This window comes from Selaginella moellendorffii, unplaced genomic scaffold, assembly GCF_000143415.4.
Source record: "Selaginella moellendorffii unplaced genomic scaffold, v1.0 SELMOscaffold_8, whole genome shotgun sequence".
Taxonomy (NCBI): domain Eukaryota; kingdom Viridiplantae; phylum Streptophyta; class Lycopodiopsida; order Selaginellales; family Selaginellaceae; genus Selaginella; species Selaginella moellendorffii.
This window is the reverse complement of record NW_003314269.1, coordinates 871,255-898,526: the sequence shown is the minus strand read 5'-3', so window position 1 is coordinate 898,526 and position 27,272 is coordinate 871,255. Positions and strand designations below refer to the sequence as shown.

Genomic DNA, 27,272 nt, shown 5'->3' with positions numbered 1-27,272 from the left:
GTCGCGTATGCCGCAGCGGAGCTCGTCTTCCACACCATGCCGGACAGGAAGTGGAATGCGATGCAGGCGCCCGCTCGCGGCGGCGCTGGAGATCGCCCAACGGATGGATGTCGGGCAAGATCAATTAATTCATCCTCCACGCTTGCAGCTGGTGGAGGAGAGCTTGTGCGTCGATCGTGATGCCAGCCAGAGCCACGCCACACGGCTCCCATTGTCATCTCTGCAAGAAGTAAATGCACTGGCGACCACCTTTACTACCAGGACCTACTTTTGAAATTGCACTCCCGCCGCTGGGGCAATGGCAATGGCTGCTTCCGTCGTCTCCCCCAGCATAGGGAGCTCCAAAGTGAGCGTTCGTGAGATCTTTGTGGTTCGCCCAAGCCAACCCCTGAATCGCAGTACCATCTTCCTCAGCAACATCGACCGGACGCATGGTTACTTCAGCAGGAACCTCTTCTTCTTTCGTGACAATCCAGGTACTCAAGCAGTCGTGGAGCACCTCCACAAAGCTCTGAGCAAGCTGCTGGTCGCCTATCCCGGCCACGCTGGCCGCCTCGTCGTCAACCCCGTGACCAACAGACTGGAGATTGACTGCAACTCAGCCGGGAGTCTCCTTGCATTCGCTACCTCCCACCTCTCCATCCACGACGCCTCGGTAGATGACTTCGACGACCTTTTCCTCTCGCCTGCTGAAGCTCGCTCCTTGGAAGATCTCCCGCTACTCACCGTACAGGTGACTCACCTCGGCGGGGACAACGGTTTCGCGATTGCCATCCTCAACCATCATTTGCTCGACGATGCAACCTCTGGGATTTTCTTCCTGCTCAACCTCGCGTCCATCAGCCGGGGAGATTGTCTCTACCTAGCACCCAACTTTGACCGGACCCAACTCCGGGCCAGGGATCCTCCCAAGGTAGACTTCGAGCACCGGGAGTTCACCAACGTTGGGGGCAGTCGTTTCGCCATCACCCCTGACTCCATCCTCGCAGCGGAGAAGTCCCAGCGTGAGGCCCCCAGGAAGACGCGCAAGACGTATCACTTCAGCTTCCATCGCCTCAACGAGCTCAAGAAGGTCGTCACCCACGACGGCCTCGTCTCTCGCTGCTCCTCGTTCGAGGCCCTAGCAGCGCTTGTGTGGCGAGCTCATGCCAGGGCCCTCGAGAGCTCTTCATCAGCCGAGACGCTGCTCAAACTCCACTTTGTCATGGACACCAGGAACATCTTGCAGCCACCCCTGGGGAGCAACTTCAGTGGAAATGGACAATTCGGTGTAGTCGCAGAGATGACATGGGAAGATATGTGCAAGCTCCCACTTTCCCACATCGTGCTCTGTATTCAGGAGGCCCGAAAGATGCTGACGGACGAGTACATGAGGTCGGCCATCGACTACCTGGAGCTTCATCCTGATCACTGGCATGTAGCGGGCAATTCCCAGACTAAGATTAATACCTGGCCCCGTCTCATGTCCAAAGCAGTGGAACTGGACCTGGGATGGGGTAAGCCAGCCAGGGTGGAGTTCCCGCTCGACAACAGGAACAGTGCCATCACCTTCTTTCCCTTCGATGCCAATGGTAACGTTGATGGCTTCTACGTTTCAGTCAAACTGGATCCTGCTCCAGTAGCTGCCTTCGAGGAACACATTGCTGCTCTGGAGAAAGAATGCGAGAATGTGATTTCTCCGCTTTCCACTCACCCGCACAACCAATAAGTGCCCATTTTCTTGTTCCAGCAAAAACTTCAATGAAATCCTTGCTAGTACGTAGCGCTGTCAACTCTGAACAAGATACTGGAAGCGTTTAGGGAACGTTCTCACAAGGTTGAGAGGAACAATGCTTACTGACCACCTTGTATTTCCAAGATCAGCATTTGTTCCTAGTTCTGACTGACATAGTGGTGTGGAATCATTTAAAAACTGTATTGATGAATGGTCTTTTATGGTTGGGAGGACTGTGAGAGGCTCAAAATTATGAAGGATTTATGAGCAGATTGATCTTCATCAGGCGGTTACACTCCAATACTGTTGAAAGCCCACCCTTAACTTATAGTCATGAGAAAGAGCTTTTTCTTCTTTTGGAAGCATTTTCGTGGTGGAGGGAGGCATGGAAAGGGAGAGTATGGTAGCTCAGCTATTTAGTTGAGAAAATAGCCACATGCCCCAATCGCGATAGAGAGGACGAATGAAGGCGACGTACACGACTTTTATTTCTTGGTTTACAGGCAGGCAGGCAGGCATTCCTAGAATTAGTGCGCGGCCGCTCGGCCATTGCCAGCGCCGCCAGGACAGGGCCCGAATGGTGGAGTTGGTCTGGAATATTGAGAATATTTGGGAAACCATGGTTTTCTTCATAGGCAAATATTCTCTTGTAATCCAACATGAAGGGTGGCATGTTTGCTAATGCATAATAGGTGGCTCTAGCTTCACAGAGGAGTCACCCAAAAAGTAGAAGGACCGTTACAACAATGCCTCATCTTTTTCCACTTTTGGACCATTTCTTTGATGATCTAGCATCTAACCATCTGAGCATGTGAGAGTGTATGTATTTAAGCATGCATGGAATAGAATATAAAAATGAGAAGTAAATGGCACAAGTTTGAATTTAAAATCTAATATACCCTTGAGTAAGGTATATTTTTACTCTTAAAATTGAAATTGAACAAACCAAACACAGTTATGCTCTTTTGCATTAACACCCTCAAAATTGAAAAAAAAAACATTCACATACAAAATGAAAAGTAAAATATAATTAGGATATATTAAATGAGTTATTAACAACTCTTTGATGCACACACTTTAGAAGAGGAACTTCAAAATAACCATAAGTTTATTAAAATTAACTATTAAACCTTTATGAGAAATGCAATACCTAAGATAAGTTATGTTTTTTATGCACTTCAATTGTTTTAAGTTTAAACCAACTTCCTTCAGCCGATCCAACACTTTGTTCGTGAAATATAGTACCAAAGATAAGTTATATCCTTGGATCTAAACACGCATGATAAAGTCAATAGTCACCTCAAGCATATCACAAAAAAAATCATCTATCAACCACTAAAAAATTATTGAAGTATTGTTCAAACTAAATAGCATTAACAAAAATTTATATAAATCACATAATCAATATTGGGAATATCTTTCTCGGCCATCAATATTTATTAGTATCTAGAAGCAAGATTTAACTTAGTGATTCAATAATTTCTTTTCAAATGATTCAAAAGATTAGTTATGTAGGGAAGAAGATACATATGTAGAATAGTCACTTTGTTTAATAAATGATAGTTAAAGCAAAATCAAATACTCCCATGCTTTGTCATATCATGAGGTTAATATGTTTAAGGACTCTGAGAATTTTTGATAACACTTTTCTTTAGCATCTCTTTGATGTAACTATATGAAATTTTAATCTCCTTTGGTGACTAATGTTAAATAAAAACTTTGATTGGATACATTTGAAATAGGATGATGCAATGTAATTTTGGCCCCAAATGACAAGTCACAATTGAAGAGATTAGCATACACCTTCTTGAGTTAGTCAATTACTCCAATATAAAAACTGTTAGAAGAATTTTAAAAGGGAATAGAGGAGTAAAATAAGAATATAATAGAAATTAATGGGTAGACAAAAGTGATAGAAGTAGAGAGACAAAGTAAAATAGAAGTAAGAAGAATGGAAAAAAAATGAAAAAATATAAGATAAAGGGGAAAAACTTTAAAGTAATACTTAGCATGATTAATTTATACTAAAGATAAAGTTTATATGGTTTCAACAATTGCTAGCTATGCCAAATTTGACTTATCATTACCCACAATAATTGAAACTTAAGCTCAACATCACCAATACTCATAAATAAGTCTGTTTCATCTTGTATATATGCATATGTATAACCATTGCTATAAAGAACCGTAGAATATAACTATAAAAATTAATAAGTATAAAATAAACTCTAATTTAACATGAAGAAAATAATAAGAGACTTTTTATTATAAAAACAAGTATGAAAAGTAAATACTAAATGAACTGATGCCAAATAAACCCTTTGAGAGTACTCCCAAAAAAAGATAAAAAGGTCACTAATATATTTATATAAGGACCCTTCACTACTTGTGTAACTTTTTGTTTCCCAAAAATATCTCAGTGTTAAAACCTTCCATTACATCAACACTAACAAGATGTTGTTGATGCCAAAGTTTCCACCAAAACAATTAAGGATATCAATTTGGAAAATGCCAATAATGTTGATATATATAAATAACTACTTAACATCATCATTACCATGATTATGTTTTCACTATTATTCTTGAACATGGGCAATAATAATAATATCAATCTCCATTAGAATAGAATTATTTCCCATAAGAAGTAGAAGTAAAGTATGAATATTGATAATTGGGAGAAGTGATGTCTCATAGCATTGTGCCAATTAAAAAGTGTTATTAAGGGTGGTTATAGCAAGTGTATATAGAAATCTTACAAGATATTAATGGAGTATTAGCTATAAAATTTTATCTACTTTGATATATTTAGCTCTATACAAGCTTCAAAAGTGAATGCTAAATTGCATAATAAACTCAAATGCCCTTGATGAAGATTATGCAATTTTTGGAAGATATTATCACGATATGTGGCAATTACCATAAAAGTGATTGAACCAATAGTATCTAAGATTCCTAAGGAAGAACTCTAGCTGGATATGAAAGTTGATAGCAAAAGCAAAAAAAGTTGCACCATATGCTGTGAATAATATTATTAATTAAGGTTAACTATTTAGTTGCAATAGTATTGAGAAATTGCACCAATTGTTGCTCCAAGTCAAAAAAAGAGGCTATTGTTTTACTATGAAGATGAACGAAAAAAAGAAAATCAAAAGAGAAGAAATTAAAAATGCTATAAGAATAAGAAAGACTTACATGATGCAAAAGCTAGATCTAAACTAAAAAAATAAATCCAAGCACTCCTCAAAGACAATTAAACTTGAACCATGGAATATAAAAATAAAATACAAAAGTATATATATTTGACTAGCCTAAAAACTATAATTTATATAAAAGAGTGAATGGTTTGGATTAAAATTAATCTAATGGCTATCAAAATCCTTTTACATTAATATTATAATATAGTATCATACCATATATTTAGGCCTCATATACTATTATAAATATTAGTCTCTTCATTAATATAAATAATTGTAAATTTTTTTAAAAAGAAATTTATTTAATTTATATTTTTAATTTAATATTTATTTTTTAAGTATGCTAGACATTTAGAATTTTAAATCTACAATGAAATAAATATTTCAAAAAATCATTTAAAGGAGATATTCAAATAAGTTTATTATAAAATATGTTTAAAAAAATAAGTATACAAAATTAATTATATATAAATTACTAAGAGCATAGTGGGAAGAATAAATTAAAAGCTTGACTAAAATTGTTACTACCTAAAATGGGTAAGCTCAATGTAAACGCAATGAATGCATTCTAAAGATAATAGTTATGTAAATTGTTTTGAATAGCCTTTATGGGGTAATCCAAGACCTTGAAAAGAGTGATATATAGTATATTTAGTTAAATAATTTAATAAGTGTTTAACACATTCATATTTTTCAAAATATATATTGTTTTGATGAATAGTACCGTTATGTAGGAAACCTTTAAATTTTATCGATATGATATTTTTTAATTATATGACCCTTAATAGTTTGATTTAGTTAACAGATAATTATCAATCTTTAAAGGTTAATATAAATGAAAGTTGAAAAGGTTTGAAGAATACTACAATAATGTTTAAATAATATAAATATAGCTGTGAGGGCCAAGTGTACGGCTACGATGCCGTATACTAATATTAGCGTAGTGGATTTTGGTAGCCGTTGGATTGGTTTCAATCCGGACCACTCGCTCCTGTATATAAGCTAGGGTTTTTGGGCTAATTGATATGCACATTTCTGTATTCCCTTTCCATATTCCATGCACTCACATTGGTGGAGGTGAGGGGCACCTTTGATTGTCCCTAGGGAGTGCTTGGATTTGGGATTTCGGTTTAGATCTAGCTTTTGCATTGTCTAGATCTAGCTTTTTCCATTTCCTTTCTTTTGTTCTTTCCTTTCAGAATTTTGGTTTAGATTTAGCTTTTTGCATTGTCTAGATCTACCATTTCTTTCCAGCTTTTTGTCATTTCTCTTCTTTTGCTCTTTCTTTTTCATTCATTTTCATGGCCGATCCGCAATCTCCTCCTTTGACTCTAGAGCAGCAGTTGGTTCAATTGCTTGATGCTATGCGCTTGCAATTGAACAACCAAACTCAGTTGATGGCGGCGTTCACGGCACATGGTACAACTCCTTCTGCTTTTGGTGCCAATCCTCGCATTCGGCCAGAGTTCTTTCGTGGGAATCCTGGGGATGATGTGTACCATTGGTTCGATCACTTCACGGTGATTGCCACATATAATTCTTGGGATGATGCTCGACGTTTGCGTGAGTTCCCCACATGTCTCCAAGGGACGGCATTGCAGTGGTACAATGGATTGAGCGCAGCTACTCGTGGCGATTGGAGTGTTCTTCCGGACGTCTTCAAGCGCGCCTTCGGACATGCCGACGATTGTGATGATGCCTTCCAACAATTGCATCGTCTTCGCCAAGGGCCATCTGAGTCGGTGATGCAATTTGGCATTCGTTTCCGAAGTCTTTTGCTTCGTGCGGAGCCAAATATGTCGGAGCGGATCAAGCTAGGAATGCTGTGGCCAGCACTTCGTCAAGATCTTGTCGGACTTGTGCATGCACTTGCTCCTGCCACTCTTGACGATGCTCTTCGCTTGGCACAACGTTATGAGACGTCGCCTCTTCCACTTCTTGCTACACGTCCTTCAGCTCCACTTCCTATGAGTGATGGTCTTGTTCCCATGGAGGTTGATGCTGCTGCTACTCGAGTCCAAGGACAAGGGCGAGGACGTGGTCGTGGCTGTGACGTTCGTTGCTGGGCGTGTGATGAAGTTGGTCATACTTATCGGCGTTGTCGGCGCTTTCCGGATTGGCGACCTCCATTTCCTGGGTGGAGACCTTGGCGTCAGCAACATCCCGTTGGTGCTGCTGCGGTGGAAGGTTTGGATACCGAGGTGCATTCGGGAAACGAGGAGTCGCACGAGTAATGGAGGGACCTTGCGCGAATAAGTTAGTGACCCCTCCATCTTTCTTTCGGGAGTATCATCAAGGGGTTCACTCGGCACCGGTTCATCCAGTGTTTACTTTCCAAGCTCGTTTTTATAACAAGAGGTCTCCTATTCTTCTCTCCGTGTTGGTTGATACAGGTTCGAGTTTATCTTCTATTGCTCGACCTGTTGCCACACGTTGTCGTTTACACTTGCGTCGTGTGGCGGATCCAGTTTTCATTCTTTATGGCAACGGCCGTACACATGCATGTGCACGAGATGAGGCGGACCTGGTTGTGCGTGTGGGCGATCTCGAGCTTGAGTTGCAGTCGTTGCGGGTGGTGCCGAGTCAAGCTTTTGACCTCATTCTTGGTATGGATTGGTTGCAGCACAATCATGCCAAGTGTGACTTTGAAGCTTCTCCCCCTTGTCTCATACTTCCTTATGTTTCATCCATTCCTCTCACTTCCGTACCTCTTCGTCCCTTTACTTCTACCTCTGCTTCCATTACTTTTGTTCCCCCACTATTTCCTCTTGTGTTTCCATCTTGTTCTGCTCTTCCCTTTTCCGATCCCTCCGATGATCTTTGTGTTGCAGCTATTGACCAGCTCATGAAGGAGTATTCTGATCTCTTTGAATTTGACCTATCGTTTGGGGCCAAGATTGCCACACGTCATCCCATTCCAACCGGGGATGCTCGTCCAATCAAGGTTCTTGTTCGTCGTCGGTCACCCAAGGAGATCAAGATTTTACGTGCAAACGTCAAGGAGATGTGGAGAAGGGTGTTATTCGGAAGTCGCGGAGTCCTTGGGCATGTGAACCTCATCTTGTGACGAAGCCTGATGGGAGTATTCGTTTCTGCATCGACTATCGTCCGTTAAATGAAGTGACAATCCCGGACGTGTACCCTCTTCCTCACACTGCTGATCTCTTGGATCATCTGGGGCGAAGTCGTTGGTTCACCAAGCTAGATCTTGCTTTTGGGTATTGGCAAGTACCGATGGCTGAAGAAGATATTCCTAAGACTGCTTTTCGTACACCATTTGGTTTGTACGAGTTTTTGGTGATGCCGTTTGGTTTGAACAATGCTCCAGCAACTTTACAACGGATGATGGACGAGGTTCTTTGCGATATGCCGGAGGTGACGGCTGACTTCATTGATGATGTTTTGATCCACTCGGAGGGGACGTGGGAGGAGCATGTTCGTGATGTTTGTAAAGTGTTGGATCGGCTACGCGACGTTGGTTTAAAGCTAAAGCGGTCGAAGTGCGTGTTTGGGTCCAAGGACACAACTTATCTTAAGTACCGTATTTCTTGTGAGGGTTTGCAAGTTGATCCTGACAAACTTGTGGCTGTTCTAAAGTTCCCTACTCCAAAGTGTGTGAATGATGTGCAGCGCTTTTTGGGTAAGGTGCAGTATCTCGGTCGTTTTGTGGATCATCTTTTCGATCGCACTACACCATTGCGAGCGTTGCTGAAGTCATCAACGTCATCTTTCATCTGGTCTCCCAATTGTGAGCGGGCGTTCGTGAATCTCAAAGAGCTATTGACGACTCCTCCGGTTTTGGCATATCCTGACTACACTCGACCTTTTATTTTGCGCGTGGATGCTTCTGACATTGGTCTTGGAGGTGTGTTGATGCAAGAGAGCTCGAGTGTGCCTGGTCAGCGCCATCCCATTGCATACATCAGCCGTACATTACAACCAGTGGAGATGAACTACTCCACGACGGAGAAGGAGTGTTTAGCAGCAGTCTGGGGTTTCGAGAAACTTCATGCATATCTACATGGTTCTCGGACGTTACTTGAAGGTGACCATGCTGCTGTTACTTCATTATTGAAGCGGAAGAACCTGGTTGGTCGTACGGCTCGATGGGCTTTGAAGCTTCAGATATATGATTTCGATGTTGTTTATCGCCCAGGGAGTTCTATGGCTGATGCTGATGCCCTTTCTCGAGCTCCTCTTCCTTCTCCACTCACTTCTCATGTTTCTGACGAACCTGTTGTTCCAGCATCTGTGGATTTTCTAGATGAGGATTCTGTGCCGTCGGCGGTTGCTGTCCTTGACGTTCAGTGTCCACAGGGCGTAGAGCAAGATCTACCTTCTCTTGATGAGGTTCGCGAGGCTCAAAAGATTGAGCCGTGGATTCGAAGGCTTCGAGATGGGTTTGAGAATCCTGCATCATTTGCTGATGACTTGCCTTTTCGGCATTTACATTCTCAATATCGCCTTGAAGATGGCCTTCTTTATTTTGTGGGGACGGATCCTGCTGATCATTTACGGCTGGTGGTGCCTTCGGTGTTTATTCCGCAGTTTCTCCATGCCTACCATGATTCTCCTATTCTAGGTGGGCATATGGGACACCGTCGTGTCACCGAGAAGCTGCGCAGATATTTCTATTGGCCAGAGATGCGACGTGATATTATCTGGTATGTGCGTAGCTGCGTTTGGTGCCAAGCTCGTAATACTCCCCCTTGTGCTGCGGAAGGACGGTTGGAGTCAATTGCAGTTTCTCGTCCGTTTGAGTTGGTGGCGTTTGATCTTATGGGACCTTTTCCGCGATCGACTGCTGGCAATGAGTATGTTATTATTGCTTCTGACTATTTGACTCGTTAGGTGGAAGTTGGTGCTCTTGCTAGTGCCTTTGCAACTGCTGTTGGATACTTCCTTCTCAATCGAGTGATGTTCCAACATTCTTGTCCAGAGCAGATTCTTTCGGATAATGGTCCTGCATTTATGGCTGAGGTATTTCATGTTTTGACATCTCGGTTGGGGATACGCCACACTTTTACGAGTGCTTATCATCCACAATCAGACGGTCTGGTGGAACGGCTCATTCGGACATTCAAAGGGATGATTGCGAAGTATGTGAACTTTCAACATTCGGATTGGGATGGTTATTTGCCGTCTCTTCGGTATGCCTATGTCACAGGGGTGCAGAGTTCTGTTGGTGCTTCACCATATAAACTTCTATATGGTCATGATCCAATATTACCAACAGAGCTGGGTTTACCTTCGCGATTGCCACGAACTCCTGATGCTAGGTCATGGGATCAATATTTGACAAGCATTCTTCCACTTGTCCGAGCAGAGTCTGCTGAACACTTAGGCCGTGTACAAGTGGGACAACAACGGCGCTACAATTCCCATCATCGTCCCCCTGCAGAGTACAAAGTGGATGATTTGGTGTTAGTCCGTTTTCCCCATCTTACGGTATGTGGTTTATCTAAGGGGCTCCTTGCGCAGTGGAAAGGACCGTATCGGGTGTTGCGGCAAGTTGGACCACAAGTTTATGAGGTTCGGCATGACGTTCAGCAGGCCAATCCTCCGGAGATTGTGCATGTGCAGCGGTTAAAACGCTTCATACAAAGGGATCAGGAGCAGTTAATACTGTCTACAGATTCACCAATGCCTCCTCCTGACGTTCCTCCAGATCCCGGCCCATCTACAAGAGAACCTTGACGGCCTTCCATTATTCCGAGGGGAGGGGATGATGTGAGGGCCAAGTGTATGGCTACGATGCCGTATACTAATATTAGCGTAATGGATTTTGGTAGCCGTCGGATTGGTTTTAATCCGGACCACTCGCTCCTGTATATAAGCTAGGGTTTTTGGGCTAATTGATATGCACATTTCTGTATTCCCTTTCCATATTCCATGCACTCACATAGCTATTATTATCATTAAATTTATTAATGAATTCTAGATTTAGGTGGTATAATTATATAATTTTCATTTGAAATTTGGTCAAAATTATCATCAAACTTAAGTCATCTTTTGAAAGATAATTTTATTTAAAATTATATCTATTGATTATTTTTAAATAGGTATTGATGAATAATTGATTAGCTTTTGAATATTCTAGCTATTTTTTCTTTAAGTTATTAAAGAATATTTTGTAACTATTTAATTAAATGTAAAAGATAATATTATAATCTTTTTATTTTTTAAAAAAGGTTAAGATTAAATAGAGAGATTAACTTATAATGTAATTTCTTTTGAAAATATATAATAATATAAAATAAAAATTATAAAACTATATATTTATTAAATAATAAAAAATGTTATCGCACTACTACATTACTCTGCCAAATTTATGTGTTAAAAAGTAATTTTAAATCTAATCTTTATGTTTGTTATTTGGAAAATTAAGTTTAAAGTTGGAGTAATTTGTAAGAATATAATATTACATTATTCAAAATAATTTTTTTACATATGAAATAAATACCTATATATTCAATAACAATCAATAATCTAGTTTTTATGCCATCCTTCTTTGAGGAATTTCTAATAAATTTATAAAAATATTTTTTAAAAATTTAAGTAGAAAATATTTAAAGTATTCAAAAGAAAATTGATATTTATTCATCTTAAGACTACAAAAAAAATTTATGTCATAAAAAAAATTAATAGTGCATTAGGTTTTCTCAAACATGCTTTCTCAAACATACAATAAAAATACTAGAGAAATTGAAAAACTTAGTCCACCTTTATATATAATTATTACAAACTAAATTAGTACCTAAGAAAGTTAATGTAGGCCACGTGGCTTACGGTGATTGAGTGCATGGAACAGGAAAGGTGTCGGCCAAGTAGCATCTTATATATGCTTACAAGAACAAAAGCTTTCTCAAGGAAATTTGGGTTTTGGAGTTTGTTTTGTTGGCTTGATAATCGCGAGAGAGCAGCATAAGCTAGAGACAAGATGCCAGGCATTTCGATTGGAGATGAGATTCCGGACATCCACGCCGACTCTACTCACGGCCCCATAAATCTTCACGAGTTTTGCAAGAACAACTGGACGCTCGTCTTCTCTCATCCCGGTAAGAACGTTCTTGTTCCAAGAAGGCAAAAAAAGAGGCATTTTGCTTCCCCTTCTTTCAGCTGACTTCACTCCGGTTTGCACCACCGAGCTCGGGAGCGTCGCCAAGTACCAGCCCGAGATCGAGAAGCGAGGAGCCAAGCTGCTGGGCCTCTCCTGTGATACCGTCGAGGAGCACAAGGCCTGGACCAAGGATGTCGAAGCTTACACGGTGCGCGTCTTCCATCTCTCGCTGCAGTGCAGTGATCTTATACCTATACCTTCCATCTGTTTTCTCTGTGAATCCGGGAACTAGACTGGAGCATGCGTCAAGTACCCCATCATGGCCGATCCGACCCGGGAGATCTCCAGGAAGCTCAATATGCTCGATCCGGACGAGAAAGATTCGTCGGGGCAGCCGGTTGCTTCGAGGGCTCTTCACATCGTCGGTCCTGACTGTCGGGTAGGATCCTTTGCATGCTTTCGCTTCTCATCCTCTTCGTTTCATGCGTTGTCTCTTCTCTCTCTTGCAGATCAGGGTGAGCTTCATGTATCCTGCCTCGGTCGGACGCAACTTTGACGAGGTGATCCGCGTGCTGGATGCGCTGCAGCTCTCCTCCAAGCACAAGATTGCCTGCCCCGTTAACTGGAAGCCCGGCGATCACGTCGTCATCTCCCCCTCGGTATCCGACGAGGAGGCCAAGAAGATGTTCCCCCAGGGATACAAGACGGTCGATCTTCCTTCCGGGAAGAAGTACATGCGTCTTGTCAAGGTGGATTAGATGTGTGAAGTCCTGAGTCTTATATGACTTATCTGCGTGGAAGTAATAATATTAGTAGAGCTTGTTAAGAACTAGCTTCTGCATGCTTGAAGAACCAGCTAACATGATTGAAGAACCAGCTAACGTGCTTGAAGGTAGTAGAGAACCACTTCGCTTCATCTTATTCTTGAGTAGCGTCATAGTTGTCATAGGAACGAGAGGAACAGTTCCATCTTGATCTAGAAAACCCAAAACAAAACGGGAAAAATTCGACTTGGAAGTCTTGGAAAAAGAAACTTTCTTACGACTTTTATCCTGCTCGGAGCTTGTTGATTCGTGGCAGCTGCTGCTGCTGCTGGAGGTTCTGGTTTTGCTGGAGATCGAGAGGCCTCTTGAAGAGCATGATGTGAGGCTCGGGCCTGTGGATGGCGTAATGTACCCATCCCCGGGATTGCTGGACGCCAAGAGCACGCCACTGCTCCTGGAAAAGCAACGAAAAGCTTGAATAAGGAATGGATCGATCACGGTGGTTGCACACCTCTGTCAGGAGTTTGTTTTTCGGGAGATTCTTTGCGATGTCTGGAGGGAGCACTACGTGCCTGGAAAGAGAGCATGGCGCGATCCTGGAATGGAAGAAGCGCTAGGGTTACCTGTACTCGTAGACATCGTCGTTGTAGCGCTCGGAGTAGTAGATTTCGGTCGTCTGGCCCCCCATTCTCTCGATCCTGGCACCGACGCAAGGGATTTACAAAACCGCGAGAAGAATCGATCGAGCGAGAGAGAGAAGAGAGAGAGGACCCTGGAAGACGATTGCCGCTCGAAGAAAACCCTGATCGATAGACGCCCGAATTCTAAGCGGGAAACGGTCGTCTAGCGAATGCCACAATGCCACGTGTTAGGGCACTTTCCAACGGGTAGTTCCATCTCGTCCGTCGGTGTAATCGACGATCGACAGCTCCAGCTTGCCCTAATGCTGGAGAACGCGAATCTCTGCGATGACCAAAGGATTTTCTTGGCGCGGCTCCAAAATCCACGGAAGCACGATCGCTCGCGGCGATCAAATGTACAGATCAAGTGCAGGGGTAAGCGCTCATACTTCCAGTGTGTGTGCAAATTTGTGTAAAAAGATTTGGTCCTCGCAAGTGCGCTGCCGGTGATGCCGCCCTCGTTTTCCAGCGCCAAATTTGTGTGCGCGATGCGATGCCATGGACTTTGGACTTACAGTTGAGCTAATCCATCGTTTCTTTCTCTCGTGTTTCTTTCTCCAGGCCCTTTGGCTTTTGCCATTAGCTTTAAGTCAGCGCCATGGGCATAATGCGACACGCTCTTGCGGCCCAGTCACACTCTTTTCGCCGTCCTCCGTCCAGCAGCTAAGTCTTTCAATGCTTATAAATTTCCCAGGCAGTCAGTTCGTTGGAAATCAATTGCTGCTATTAATCGCGGTTCCAGCTTGCAGGGAAGCTCCATCCTCATGGTGGAGGATCGAGGCTAGAATTTTTCGGGCATTACGTACTCGAGTCATCGAGCGAACAAGGAGGTAACTTCGGTTTTTTTGAGTTTTCAAGTCAGTCATGAGCACGGTGGTGGATTTCCTGAGCTCGGCACAGGGATGGAACGCTGCGTGCATGGTTGCGGCAGCGCTGGTCTGTGTTGTATCGGTGATGCTGGGAAGAAAAGAGAACAGGAATTTGCCGCCAGGTCCTCCCGGCTGGCCGATCATCGGGAACTTAATGCAGCTCGGTCCCCTTCCACACAGGACAATGGCTGGCTGGTGCCAAAAGTATGGACCTCTCGTCTACTGCAGGCTTGGCTCCACTCCGACCATCACCGCTAGCTCGCCTCAGATGATCCGGGAGCTGCTGTGGACTCAGGACGAAACTTTCGCGTCTCGGCCGAGAACTACTGCCGGAAAGCTCATGGCTTACCACGACCAGAACGTCGGGCTGGCTCCTTATGATGCTCACTGGAAGCTGATGAGGAGGATTTGCGTGGAGCACTTGCTGACAACGCGAAGGATGGAAGGCTTCCAGAAGAGCAGGGCGGAGGAAGCTCGCGACCTGGTACAGATTATGTTCAAGGAGGCCAAGGCTGGGAACACCATCAACATGAGGGAGCACTTGGGAGGCTACACCATGAACGTGGTGACCAGGATGCTGATTGGAAAGAGGTACTTTGGAACCGAGTCCATGGGTGAGAAGGAGGCCACCGATTTTCGGGAGCTCATACACGCGGCGATTGTCCTGCATGGAGTTTTCTACATTCCGGATCACGTACCTCTCCTCAAGTGGATTGATCCCAACGGTTACAGGCGCCTGTTTAAGAAGATGGGGAAGCGAATGGACGACTACTATAGCTACATTGTCGAGGAGCACCGGAAGAGGCAGCGAAATGGTGAAGTGGTCGACGGTCCTAAGGACTTTGTGGACGTTCTTCTCGGCCTGGCTGGTGAGAACAGCGAGCTGCATCTCAACGACGTGGAGATCAAAGCACTGATACAGGTAAAAAAGAGTTTTTTCTTTGTTCTTTCGTATTACAAGGCAGTAAAGCTTTCTCTCAGGATATGGTCGTGGGGGGCACCGATACCGCGTCCTTCACTATGGAGTGGTTTATGCTCGAGATGATCCGGAACCCGAAAGTCATGCGGAAAGTGCAGGCGGAGCTAGACTCGGTGCTGCAAAAGAAGGCCACCAACAAGCACCTGCTGGAAGAGTCGGACCTGGCGAGCCTCGACTACCTGAGAGCAGCGGTCAAGGAAACTTTCAGGATTCACCCGGTTGGCGGCTTCCTCATACCTCACGAGTCGATCCGGGACACCAAAGTTGCCGGCTACCACGTCCCCAAAGGCTCGCTCATCCTCATCAACACTCACGGTCTGGGAAGAAACGCCGCGGTGTGGGACAACGTCGACGAGTTCCGGCCCGAGAGGTTCCTCAGGCCCGAGGACAAAGTCCACCTCCGCGACTCCGAGTACCGCGTCATTCCATTTGGCTCCGGCAAGCGCGCGTGCCCCGGTGCGCAGCTCGGGCAGTCGATGCTCCTCCTCGGCCTGGGACGACTTCTTCACGGCTTCGACTGGTTTCCACCGCCGGGAACGAGCAGGGAAGACATCGACGTTATGGAAGCTTACGGCCTCACAACGCCGCCGAGAACTCCGTTGCGAGCAGTGGCGAAAGCTCGTCTGGATCAGAGCTTCTACTCTTTCCATTGATCGAGAGAAGTTCCTCCCTCACTCTCTGGCGGAGCTCGGCTGGATCACGTAAAAGTTCGATCGTAGTGGAATAAAAATCCAGGGAGGTCGCTCGCTACTTTTGGAGCGATCTAGCCAGGAAAAGAGAAGGAAGAGAAGAAAAAGCGATGTTAAAAAGCTTGCTTTTCTTTCGATCGAGAATCTATAGAGCTAACTAATGTGTGTGTCGCCTTCAATACTTCTCTTTCACAAGGATTTCAAAGATCTCTCATGACTAACGGGAGTGTCGATCGTGGCCGTCGATGAAAGGTCCAAAAAATAGGTTGAAAGTAGTAGTAGCTTCACTCCGCCCATGGCGAGCAGGAACAATGCCGCCGCTGGTGGCGGCGGCACGGCATCTCCCGGCGGCGCTGCTGGCGGCGGCGGCGTGAGCAGGCGCGCGGGCGCGCTGTGGCGGCTGCTGGTGGCGATTGCGATCCTCCTCGTGGTCGGCGAGACTGTGATGCTCCTCCGCGTCGATCTGCTGGGGAATGCGAGGAGCGCGCTGCGCTTCACGGAGAGGAGGATTTCCGGCTCCAGGGATCGCTGCGAGGATTGGCTCGAGGATCAGGACCGGGTGAGTACTTTGCGCGATTTCGACAAGGAACCAGTGCGCGTCGATTTCTCCGAGACACAGGTAAGTGATATTTCGGGCTCTACTCGAGTTACTGGCGATGATCTCTGGGGGTCGTATTCTTCCAGGGGACCGACAATTGCGCGGTGAGATGCCAATTTGGGGTGATCACCATGGCCACGAGGAAGCGCGTGGATGCGGTCTTTGGTCTCAGTGCCGACGAGGGCGTTGCTCGTGTTGCACGGACGATGGAGTCTAGTCAATACTACTCCGAGTTTGAGTTAAACACTGCTCGAAGGTTTGTGTGTCTTTGATTCCAAGTTATCGCGAGTAATGTTTTGAGTGTTCTTGCAGTCACGGGTACACAGTCATTATGACGACGAGTCTGAAATCAGATGTTCCAGTCGGGTATTTTTCGTGGGCAGAGTACGATCTGATGGCTCCAGTCCAAGAGAAGACGGAGAAATCCTTGGCTGCCGCTTTCATCTCCAATTGTGGCGGCCATAACTTTCGGCTGGAAGCGATCACCAAACTCCAAGGCTATGGTGTTGCTGTGGATTCTTATGGATCGTGTCTGACAAACGTCCATCGTTGTAAGTAGCTCGTTCTGCCGTTGTATTTGGGATGCTGTTTTTAATCCGACACTTTTATTGTGTAGAGCAGCGGTGGAAAAAGTGGATGCATTGCGCCACTACAAGTTTAGCTTGGCGTTTGAAAACTCCAACGAGGAAGATTATGTGACTGAGAAGTTCTGGCAATCGCTCGAGGCTGGTATGTTTATCCGTGTTTTGCACTGATTGCTCATGGACAGTTCTGCAGGCTCCGTTCCGGTCGTTATTGGTGCACCAAACATTCAAAACTTTGCGCCTTCGCCAAACTCCATACTCTATCTTAAGTCGATAAAGGACGTGCAAGCAGTGGCCAAGCAAATGAAGTATCTTGCAAGAAATGCTACAGCATACAATGAAACTCTCCGGTACGCAGGCACGCTCGCTTAAAAACAGAGAATAGAGGACTAACCTGGTTGTTGGTTGGCCTTGCAGCTGGAAGTTTGAGGGACCAACGGATTCATTCAAAGCATTGATTGACATGGCTGCTGTTCACTCTTCATGCCGTCTCTGCATTCATGTAGCCACCGCTATCCACCAGAAGCAGGAACAAGAAGCGTTTCGTAGTCGCAATGCGTCCCGACCTTGTAAATGCAGCGTCGGCTCCACGACGACGTTCCATCTTTATGTCCGAGAGAGAGGAAGATTTCACCTGGAATCCATCTTCTTAAGGTACACTTGGTCGCGACTTCGACTTCTTTACATTCCAAGCACTTACTCGCTTTCATTACAACAGGTCTGACAACCTCTCGGTGGCTGCTCTCGAGGCAGCTATCATATCCAAGTTCAGCTCCAAAAACCACGTCCCAATCTGGAATGCTGCGCGTCCGGAGATGCTCAAGGCAAAAGGCCCGCTCAAAGTCCACACAGTTTATCCAGTCGGGCTCACGCAAAGGGAAGCGCTATTCTCCTGGCAGTTCACAGACGAAGACCTCGTGAATCACATCGACGCGAATCCCTGCGCCAAACTGGAGGTGATCTTCGTGTAGAAGCTCCCAGAAGCGACGAATCAACGTTGCGGCTCCGGTTTCTCTTCGTCGTCTAACAGGTAGAAGCAGCAGTTAACTTTTTTGGACACCCGTCACCGTGACAGGCCGAGGATTCCCGTTTACTTTTTTTTGGTAGCAGCGAGGGAAGAGCTCTCTCTCGCGGCGTGGACGAAAGGCGAAAAAGAGAAAAAGAAGCTTGATTGATCCGGTCGGAGGGAAGTTCTTGGTGCGCCGCTCACTCAAATCAATCGCGCAAAGAGGCTTTTGCGAGGGATTAATCAAAGAAAATGGGACTTTGACGAGTAGTGGTGCCACCATCTTTTCGGGGGCAGTAGTACAAAATCAAAGGAAAACAGCACAAAGCAAAGCACTGATGGATCGAAGGATCACCACATGGAACTTTATAACCGACTCTCAACAATGATATATTCCACAAGCCATAGAGATAATAGTTTATACGTATGTTGTGTGTGTGTGTGTGAGAGAGAGAGAGAGAGAAGATCCTAGGGAATAGAAGAACATTCTGATTGATTGATGTTAAATGTCTTGTACATTGGTCGGGGAGATTAAAAAATTTGTAGGAACAAAGATCAAGGCTATGGTTGGATGATCGCGATTATGTTAAACTGCCAGTGGCTGGAAAGAAAGGCTTTATGGTGGCGGCGAATCGTAATGTGGCGTTTGGACAGCTGAGATTCGTCGTGGATTCTCTGCCGGAATGGCCAGCTGGTGGAATGTGTGTGTGTGTGTGTGTGTGTGTGTGTGAGAACTTTGCCATGATTTTGGCTCGAGGATTTTCTTGTGGAACTTCTTGCTTTTATTTCCTCGGCCAAGAGCGCCAACGCCTCTGCGCAGCGCTCTAGGGTTTTCTCTCTCGATCGAGACGCCGACGACATCGCGGGAGCGAGTGATCTCTTTCTTCTTTCTTGGACCGATTTTTGTTGCTGTAGAGCACAGGTAGCTCGCGATCTTGTTGTGACTCGGTCTCGGTCTCGCGCAAGATCTATGAGGAAGGCGGCCGAAATGCCGCCTTTGGATTGCGGCAGCAGCGAGCTCCTGTCCGTGGAATCCAGCAGGAGCACGCCGGCGCCCTTCTTGACCAAGACGTTCCAGCTCGTCGACGATCCCGGCTCGGACGATATCGTGTCGTGGGGCAGCGATGGCACCACATTCGTCGTGTGGAAGCCGCCCGAGTTCGCCACCGATTTGCTCCCCAGCTACTTCAAGCACAACAACTTCTCGAGCTTCGTCCGGCAGCTCAACACATATGTGAGTTCCATTCCAAGCTCTTGTTTGTTCGTTCGCTCGCTTTGCCTTCCTATCTTTCTCTCGTTCTTCCACCGAGCGTTTGCTTCGATCCTTGCAAGAGTCTCTCTGGCAACTCACTCACATTGCAACAATGCTGTGTGCAGGGATTCCGCAAGGTGGTTCCCGATCGCTGGGAATTCGCGAACGAGTTCTTCCGCAAGGGGGAGCGCCAGCTACTGTCGGAGATCCACCGGAGGAAGACGCCGCACTTGGTTTCGAATGGGATGCCGCTCATGGCGTGGAGCGACGATCACCTGGCCTCCTCGTACATGCCGGTGCTGCCTTACATGGACACCGCGTCGCTGCTGAGCGAGGACAACGAGAGGCTCCGCCGCGAGAATTTGCTGCTCACCAACGAGCTCCTGCGCCTCCAGAAGCTCTACGAGCACGCCGTGACTTTCATCCAGCAGCAGCAGCAGCAGCAGCAGCACGGCAAGCTCGGAAGCACGGGATCGTTTCTTCGCAGCAGCAAAGAGTACTACGAATTCACGAGCTCCAAGAGGATGGTCATGACGACCACCGACGCGATGATCCTCGACAGCGGCTTGGCGAGGGTGGCCTCCGCGGGAGATCGAGTGGCAGCGCTCGCCGCCAAGGACGAGAAGCCCAGCTACAACAATTCCTCGTCCTCGGGCTGCACGGACGAGTCGAGCGTCTCGGCGGCGGCGGCGGTGGTGGATTGCAGCACCACTCCCACCGCGTCCACGATCGCGTTCGTGGACGTGAAGCTCCGGGAGATGGCCGCGCACGCCGCCAGTGAAGAACACCGCCACCACCACCGTCCTTGTCCTGGCGATCGTCGAGACGACGATCAGGAAGACGATGGTCTGGGAGGAGCAGGAGGAGGAGGTCCAAAGCTGTTTGGAGTGTCGCTGGGCAGGAAAAGGCCTCGCGGCCCAACACCCGACTGGACAGAAACCAGCCATCAACAATCTTAGAGAGAATCTCAAGGTGCTCGGGCTCGGGTCAGTTTTCTTATTTTTCTCTTTTTTCGTTTTCTTATGCTTTTCTCGTTAGTGTTCTTCCTGTTCCTCGAGATCGAGCTAACATCCGCAGCGATTCTTACAGTTAAAAAAGAGGCTCCTTTCCTTCTCCCTAGAATAGATCACTGGAGGACTACCGGACTGGAGGACGCACTCTCACTGCTTCTAAGCTAAGCTCACAGGCTCTACACTAACAAACACACACTTGTAACGCAGATGGATCTAGCTTCTAGGCCACAGCGAGATCTCTCTCTCTCTCTCTCTCGGGTTACGTATCATCCCAGATCGATTGAGGAGAAAAAGAGAGAGAATCCAAATCAATCTTTTGATCCAAGAAGTGGTTTTTTGTGTCTTTGTGGAGTTTCTCGCCCCGGATTTTGATTAGTTCCTTGGGCTGCAAGGGACGTCCGTACGCTGGCAGCGTGCTGTTTTATCGTATCAACGTCCCTTTCGGAGGATTAAGAGGAGAAATCCATCTCCGCGCCCCACGCTCTTGGCACTGGGCTGACCCGCCGACGAAGCAAAGAAGAGCGAGAGAAGGGAGACGAACATCGCAATCGTGGTGTTTAGAACAAAGGCATTTACAAAGCCATTGACCTTGGGCGGGCATTTGTGGCGTGGATGGTGGCATTCTTGCGTTGGAGTGGCGACTCGGCATTGAATCGCATCAATGCCCCTGCTTGGGCGAAAATGGGAATTTCTTTTCTCTCTCTCTCTCTTGTTCCTCGCTCCATCCATCCAGTTTCCATCCATCCAGTCAATGCAATCCAATCGACCCAATCCAATCAAGCCCATCCAATCAAGCCACCATCACATTCTGCGAATTGTTTAGGGCTGGAGAGGGGTTTAAGTAAGGTTTATACAGTGAATTAACCCAACCTATAGTAAATTCTCAATAGCTTCTTCTCTTTGGATGTTAGATTCTTTTCTACTACTTCTATGATATGGCATGGCAGTCAATCCATTATGCTCGTTTAAATTCCGTGACAAGTGACAAGGTGATGATCATCGAGATCAAGCTTTGGCAAGCTGCTGATAAGCTCGATTGCGAAAGAGCGAGCATTTGACACCCAGACTGACCGGGCCTTGTAACTTACTGACTGGAAGGTGGAAGAGACAAAGTGTGTACTTTGGATCCTGCGTCTCCAAGCAAAGCTCCCGTGAGAAAACGCGCTCTCCCTGCCAAACATCCCAGCGGTTCATGTCCGATCTACACATTAAAAACAAAAAAAAAATCTCACCTTTTTTTACCATTTCTTTTTCTTTTTCACCTCTACTTCTCGTGACAAAGGACGAGGGCTAAATCGCCGCCGGACAAGGAAGAAGAGATTTTGCGTACGGCACGAGCGTACTTGGAACACAGTAAAGAAGGCTGTGTGTGTGTTCCAAATGCCGGCTGTGTAAGCTATGGGCCAGGGCTAGAGCTCAGCTAGCTATACTCTAGCGATATGGAGGCTCTAGAAGAATGCGATGAATCCATAGTTTCATATGCCAATCCATCATCCATTATCCATCCATGATCCATCCATCCTGGACAAATAGAGTGTGGAGGAGAACATATAGGCTAAGGTAGTTATTGACACACACATACCATGGCACGCAAAAAATTCTCACTGCCTGGTTAGGGGTTCGATTCCTGTTGCGTCACTTTAACTTAACCCTCTTAGGTCAAAATTTCATCTCTTTACGTAACTTTTTTAAATGTAAAAAAGTAACACCATGCGCTTTTAAATTTGAAACGAACGTTAGTGGAGAGCCAGGAGCCCTAATTAGGGCTTGTGGAGCTGGGGCAGGGATGGGCGGTGGCAGCAGCGGCGGCAGCAGCAGCCGGGACGAGTTTGGGCGCATCGTGGCCAAGATGGCGGTCGCGCAGATCTGCGAATCGGTAGGCTTCCACTCGATCCAGGCGTCGGCCATGGAGACGCTGGCGGACGTGGCCATCCGCTACCTCCGCGACCTCGCCCGCGCCGCGCACTTCTACTCCAACCTCGCCGCGCGCATCGAGAGCAACGCCTTCGATTTGATCATGGCCATGGAGGACGTCGGCCCCGCGCCGCCGGCCGCCGACCCCTCCCGCCCCATCGCCCGGAGCTCCGCGCTGCGCGAGGTGATGCGTTTCGTGGAGTACAGCGAGGAGATTCCATTCGCGCGGCCGCTGCCGCGATTCCCCGTGGCCAAGAAGAGGCTCGCGGCGCCCAGCTTCGCGCAGCTCGGGGAGGCCCCGCCAGGATCACACATACCGTCGTGGCTCCCGGCTCTTCCAGACCCACACACGTACCGCCACACGCCCGTGTGGCCCGATCGCAAGAGAGAGCCCGCCGCGAATCGCCTGGAGCAAGCTCGGCAGCGCCGAAAGGCCGAGAGCTCTCTCGTCGCGCTCCACTCGCGGCTCTCGTCCACGGCGAGCATGGTTTTCAAAGACAGGGAGAAGGAGAACAGTGGCAGTGAAGAGAATGTAAGTGGGAGTGGGAGTGGGAATGCTTTCCTGGCGCCGCCGCTAGCGCCCGGGGCCAAGGAGCTCATGGTGGTCCAGTTTGGAGGATTCAAGGACGGAGGTGGCGGGGAGAATGCCGGGGTGGTGCCGCAGGTGCCTTCGATCGTGGAGGCGTTTGCGTCGGTGGTGGAGTCTGCGAGCAATGGTAATGGTGACGGTGGTCTCGAGATCCAGGACGGTGGTGGTGGCAATGAGAATGGATTGGCTCTGGTGGAGCAGTCACAGCCACAGCCGCAGCCACAGCAAAAGAAAGGCGAGCTTTTGGAGAGTAACCGGAGCCAGAGAGTGGTGCTGAGCTTCGACTTTGGTGGCAAAGCGGGTTCCAAGGGGGTGTTTGCGAAGAGGATCCTAGCGGCGAGCAAGCAACAACAGCAGCAGCAGCAGCAGCTCCTCAAGCGGCAGAGGTCGTCGGTTGCAAACGCCGAGGATGATAAGGACGAGAGGAAGAAGCGAGCCGAACAGATAATCACACAGGGAATGGACACCATGGCCGCTTCGTGATCGATTCTTTGCAATGGTGGAATAAGTTCTCCTACAGCGACAATCCGCCAAGCTTTCCAAGGTACACTTCACGAGTTTTTATTTACAAGGGGACGGGGGATCACACTATTGATCGGAATAGCGACGAGAGTCTCTATACTTGTGGACTTTCTTGCAGATGTAGATCATCGCGCAGAGGAGAGCCAGCGCGAGGATGAAGCCGACGGCTATGCCCGCCTTTTGGGCCGGAGTTGCAGGGGCTGGATCCACTGGAGTGATTGGAACACTCGGGGGTGGTGGACGAGGCTTTGGAAATGGTGGCGGTGGCGGTGGCGGTGGTCTCTTTGGGGGTGGAGGGGCGAACTTAGGCGGTGGTGGTGGCGATGGTGTCCTTGGAGGTGGAGGGGCGATCTTAGGGGGTGGTGGTGGTAACCTTGGAGGTGGAGGACAGATCTTAGGAGCTGGAGGAGGCGTTGGAGGTGGTGGAGGATTGAGCTTGGGAGGTGGCGGACGAGTAGGCGGTGGTGGTGGCGGTGGAGGCGGTGGCGGAGGGGGAGATCTCCGTGGTGGTGGCGGCGGTGGTCTTCTAAATCCTGGATACGAAGGTGGCGATAAGTTTGCTCTTGGAGAGGGTGGGACGAACTTTGGATATGGTTTTGGAGGACTGTAGGGGCCTCCCGGCCTGGGATGTGAGAATGGTGGTGGACGTGGGAAGTAGTAAGGTGGAAATCCGGATCTCGGGGGTGGTGGTGCTGGAAATCCTACTTCTGGGAAGTCCCGCAAACCTGGATCATCGTCATCGTCTTCTAGTCCGTGGTGCTGGTAGTAGTAATCTGTCCAGCAAGCGGCACCTTGAAACAGGAAGAGAATGAAGACGCAGATCGCGCTCGTCGGAGATGTCATGGCCGTGCGGTTCGCTCTCGCTCTCTCCTTTTCCCGAGATCCAGTTTCGAGGAGAGCTCTTTTTCTTTATGCTTATGTAAATGCTCCACTGGATGGATGGACTGGAGTCGAAGCAACGTGAGTTATGATTGTTTGTGTACATTGCTCTTCACTCTAAAGATTGCAGTGACCGATCAAGCAAAGTTTGATGGCAGTAGACAAGTAAACTCGTTTGAAAAAACTCCCAAGCTTCTGAAGAACACAATCTTTTTGAGCGTAGTACAGATCTGTCCAGCTGCTGTAAAATTCACCGAAGCAGTAGGACGAGAAGGAAGCATCGACTTGCTCAAGTGCGAGCCGAAAGAAGGAACAAAAGGAAACGCAAGTGAGAAGAACGCTATGCATCCGTAGTCGTGACAGGAGCTCCCAGTATACGAAGATGTCTGTCAGTGCTTCCAACCGCAAGGAAGGAGGCGTCCGGGCCAAACCTGACGCACGTAACTTTGTCTGCAGCACAAAAGCCCATGAGACACGAAATCACAAAAACAAAGGGACTTACTTGATCCCGAGAGATCTGGAAAGGTCTTCACAAGATTCCACTCCTGCTTCACACTTCCCGTTTGGAACACTCTGGATGCAACGAGAAAAACGGTGTAAGACTGAGTTCTACCGAGAGAAATGAATATGGATGGTACTGTCACCTTATATCTGAGCCAGCGAGCGCGAGATAGGAGCCACTGTGATCGAATTGAACTGGCGGAGAGACGAGCACGTAAGAATCTGCAAGGCAACATGGGAAAGCAAAGTACAAACCAGTGCTGGTTGGTGTGCTAGGATCGTATGGAGAAAACGATCGAAAGTTTTTCAACTTGCGCAGATCCCAAACCTTCACGCCATCGCTGGCGGCAGTCTGCACAGGGCGTACGAGTTTAACAACGCACCAAAAACAATAACTCGGAAGCACTCACAGCCAGGAAGTAACCATTTTCAGAGAACGATAGTTCAGTCACGGGCCCAGAGTGTCCTTCAAACTTGGCAACGTTGTTCTGGATAAGGAACAAAGAAAATGTTAAGGCCCGAAACAACAGACTCCAAAAACAGAGCTTGCCTGTGACTTCACGTCCCAAATGCGAACCAACGATTCCGCAGTTCCAGTGCCAAGGATTAAGCCATCAGGATGGAAGGAAGCGGCTGTATATCCATCTTGTACTGCTGCATCGGTAACCTGAAAAACTCGCATGTTAAAACGGTCATGAGGTATTCTAAAATTTTACCTGCGTTGTACAAGTGCCAGAATTGAGGTCGTAGAAGGCCCATGTTTTGTCATCTGATGCTGTTACAAAAAATCTGTTCGTTGGATGGACGGTAATCGCCCGAATCTGATAACGAAGTTCAAGTTTACCGAGAGCTTTCATGAAGAACAAAAGCAAACATACCTCAGCACTGTGTTCCTTAAGCGTCTGTTTACAGCTATATGCCCCTTCCTCACCACCTTGCCAAATTTTTACCGTCTGTAGGAAAGTGACAATAAGAAAAATATGCACGGCTAAAGCAGCTTGTTGTACCTTATCAGCCGAAGCAGTCAAGACGAGATCATCTCGGGCAACAAATTTTACACTCGTCACCTGCACAAAACATCAAGCATGGCTAAATTGCAGCACCAAAATGAGCTGACCTTCTTGCTATGACCAACAAGAGATGCAACGATTTCACCAGAGGAGCGGTCAAAGACAATTGCATTGCCGTCATTTCCGCCTGTTAGAATGACATCCTAGAATCACACCAATGGATTAAAAACAGAAGAAGGACAAGATAAGCAAACCATATACCTTCTGATGATGGATATCTATAGATAATATACCCGGCCTGCTAGTCTTGTGCAAAGGATGGCTTGAAATCACGCTATACTGTTCTAGATTTTCGGCTTTCACCAATGTGGGTGGAATCTGCACATCAAAAGACTAGAATGAGGCACACAAAAAGACGCGACACGCCCAGACCCACCTGCCGCTTCTTTCGCAAACTAGAAAGGTCAGCATTGCACTGCGTAAGTTCTGCTATCATCTCGTCAGAGATCCCCTGCTTGAGCGTTTTAGCGGGTGGCAGTTGCTCCAGCTCTGCCTCTGTTTCCCTCGTAATTAGTGAGAGGAAAACTACAAAAGCAAGAGCTTACCCCGTTTGCCGTTGCTAGTTACTGCATCGGCCTCTGGTAGAGCCGCCGGCCTTTGTAGTTCTGCTTGAGCAAGTAGAGTTCTCGCATCGTCCCTTTCGGTTTTCAGCCTGGCAATCACGCGGCAAGCTGCATCATGCTGCAAACAAACTTGCAGTGAGCTATGAAGTTACTTGTGGCTGCGGAACCTGATAGAGGGCATGGCTGAGCTCCTGACGAGCATTGTTAAGTTGCTGCTCCAAGTGGTAGTTCGACAAGACAACCGCATCCCATTCCTGTAGAAATCACCCAAACGGTAAGGATTTTTCCAAGCTTGAAACTATAACAAACTCACATTCTGAAACATTCCAAGCATTCCAGGAATGCTCGTCGCTGTAACGGGCCTCGGCTTCACGGCCTGCAAATAAAATCTCTAAGACGAGAAGAAAGAAGAAATCCAGACGCGCTCAAAAACCTTGTTAGTCTTCACGGGTAAGAGATCTTCCTCGGTCAAGGACTCTCCAGTGACAGGGCAAGTCCCATTTTCCTGAAGCACAGCCACAATGCATCGATTGGAACAGCCACTAACACAGTAAATCCTTACCGCAAGATGCTTCTCGATCAGCCTCCTCTCGAAAAGAAGCCCAGAGCGCTTGGAAATCACGGGCTCTTCCGGCGTCAATCCAGAGACTGCGAGAAAAACACACAATACGAGCTCGTAACGACGGCTGGAGCTAGAGAAGGAGCATTCACTCACTGGCGCAGAACATCGTGACGAGCCGAGCCGCTCCCGCTCCTTCCAAGCCCTAGAAATATAAACCCTAATAGGTCACTATGGCGCTTTAGTGCTGCTGCTTGGAATTCTAGAGCTAGC

General features: G+C 47.2%; 9 protein-coding genes across 12 annotated transcripts; 7 read left to right on the top strand and 2 right to left on the bottom strand.

The window, feature by feature from the left end:
• Positions 1-298: 298 nt before the first annotated feature.
• On the top strand, positions 299-1,708 carry LOC9631715 (omega-hydroxypalmitate O-feruloyl transferase). The gene has a single exon (XM_002967215.2). The coding sequence runs from the start codon at positions 299-301 to the stop codon at positions 1,706-1,708; it is 1,410 nt and encodes a 469-aa protein (XP_002967261.2).
• Positions 1,709-11,724: 10,016 nt separating this feature from the next.
• Positions 11,725-12,797, top strand: LOC9634981 (1-Cys peroxiredoxin). Its single transcript, XM_002967214.2, has 4 exons — positions 11,725-11,966; positions 12,028-12,176; positions 12,261-12,407; positions 12,478-12,797. Exons 1-4 carry the CDS (start codon positions 11,849-11,851, stop codon positions 12,724-12,726), a joined length of 663 nt encoding a protein of 220 aa, XP_002967260.1. The 5' UTR covers positions 11,725-11,848; the 3' UTR covers positions 12,727-12,797.
• LOC9631714 (cyclin-dependent kinases regulatory subunit 1) lies at positions 12,749-13,581 on the bottom strand. The gene is made up of 5 exons (XM_002966851.2): positions 13,504-13,581; positions 13,356-13,429; positions 13,244-13,304; positions 13,011-13,186; positions 12,749-12,944 (listed from the first exon to the last, which is right to left on the bottom strand). The coding sequence occupies exons 2-4, from the start codon at positions 13,418-13,420 to the stop codon at positions 13,016-13,018; spliced, it is 297 nt and encodes a 98-aa protein (XP_002966897.2). The 5' UTR covers positions 13,421-13,429; positions 13,504-13,581; the 3' UTR covers positions 12,749-12,944; positions 13,011-13,015.
• Positions 13,582-13,686: 105 nt separating this feature from the next.
• Positions 13,687-16,154, top strand: LOC9631713 (cytochrome P450 703A2). Of its 2 annotated transcripts, XM_002967213.2 has the most exons (4): positions 13,687-13,787; positions 13,974-14,242; positions 14,313-15,203; positions 15,263-16,154. In XM_002967213.2, exons 3-4 carry the CDS (start codon positions 14,331-14,333, stop codon positions 15,911-15,913), a joined length of 1,524 nt encoding a protein of 507 aa, XP_002967259.2. In that variant the 5' UTR covers positions 13,687-13,787; positions 13,974-14,242; positions 14,313-14,330; the 3' UTR covers positions 15,914-16,154. The 2 variants fall into 2 exon arrangements, with proteins under 2 accessions (XP_002967259.2, XP_024527466.1); XM_024671698.1 differs by having other exon boundaries at positions 13,974-15,203.
• Positions 16,155-16,244: 90 nt separating this feature from the next.
• LOC112345323 (glycoprotein 3-alpha-L-fucosyltransferase A-like) lies at positions 16,245-18,542 on the top strand. The gene is made up of 7 exons (XM_024671773.1): positions 16,245-16,568; positions 16,634-16,803; positions 16,860-17,098; positions 17,169-17,276; positions 17,325-17,481; positions 17,549-17,785; positions 17,850-18,542. Exons 1-7 carry the CDS (start codon positions 16,245-16,247, stop codon positions 18,100-18,102), a joined length of 1,488 nt encoding a protein of 495 aa, XP_024527541.1. The 3' UTR covers positions 18,103-18,542.
• Positions 18,543-19,123: 581 nt separating this feature from the next.
• LOC9631712 (heat stress transcription factor B-4) lies at positions 19,124-20,745 on the top strand. 3 transcript variants are annotated; one of them, XM_024671700.1, is made up of 3 exons: positions 19,124-19,371; positions 19,515-20,375; positions 20,479-20,745. In XM_024671700.1, the coding sequence occupies exons 1-2, from the start codon at positions 19,126-19,128 to the stop codon at positions 20,346-20,348; spliced, it is 1,080 nt and encodes a 359-aa protein (XP_024527468.1). In that variant the 5' UTR covers positions 19,124-19,125; the 3' UTR covers positions 20,349-20,375; positions 20,479-20,745. The 3 variants fall into 3 exon arrangements, with proteins under 3 accessions (XP_024527468.1, XP_024527467.1, XP_002967258.2); XM_024671699.1 differs by having other exon boundaries at positions 20,428-20,745; XM_002967212.2 differs by having other exon boundaries at positions 19,515-20,745.
• Positions 20,746-22,164: 1,419 nt separating this feature from the next.
• Positions 22,165-24,447, top strand: LOC9634980 (transcription initiation factor TFIID subunit 8). Its single transcript, XM_024671745.1, has 2 exons — positions 22,165-23,449; positions 23,510-24,447. Exon 1 carries the CDS (start codon positions 22,189-22,191, stop codon positions 23,386-23,388), a length of 1,200 nt encoding a protein of 399 aa, XP_024527513.1. The 5' UTR covers positions 22,165-22,188; the 3' UTR covers positions 23,389-23,449; positions 23,510-24,447.
• LOC112345322 (glycine-rich protein 23-like) lies at positions 23,582-24,037 on the top strand. The gene has a single exon (XM_024671772.1). It carries the CDS (start codon positions 23,582-23,584, stop codon positions 24,035-24,037), a length of 456 nt encoding a protein of 151 aa, XP_024527540.1.
• Positions 24,448-24,480: 33 nt separating the features above from the next.
• On the bottom strand, positions 24,481-27,262 carry LOC9634978 (pre-mRNA-processing factor 19). The gene is made up of 18 exons (XM_024671744.1): positions 27,156-27,262; positions 27,003-27,088; positions 26,874-26,945; positions 26,754-26,816; positions 26,608-26,694; positions 26,423-26,558; positions 26,254-26,372; positions 26,079-26,195; positions 25,925-26,020; positions 25,815-25,874; positions 25,686-25,760; positions 25,524-25,628; positions 25,358-25,474; positions 25,218-25,295; positions 25,063-25,159; positions 24,951-25,002; positions 24,809-24,879; positions 24,481-24,756 (listed from the first exon to the last, which is right to left on the bottom strand). Exons 1-18 carry the CDS (start codon positions 27,166-27,168, stop codon positions 24,647-24,649), a joined length of 1,554 nt encoding a protein of 517 aa, XP_024527512.1. The 5' UTR covers positions 27,169-27,262; the 3' UTR covers positions 24,481-24,646.
• Positions 27,263-27,272: the final 10 nt, after the last annotated feature.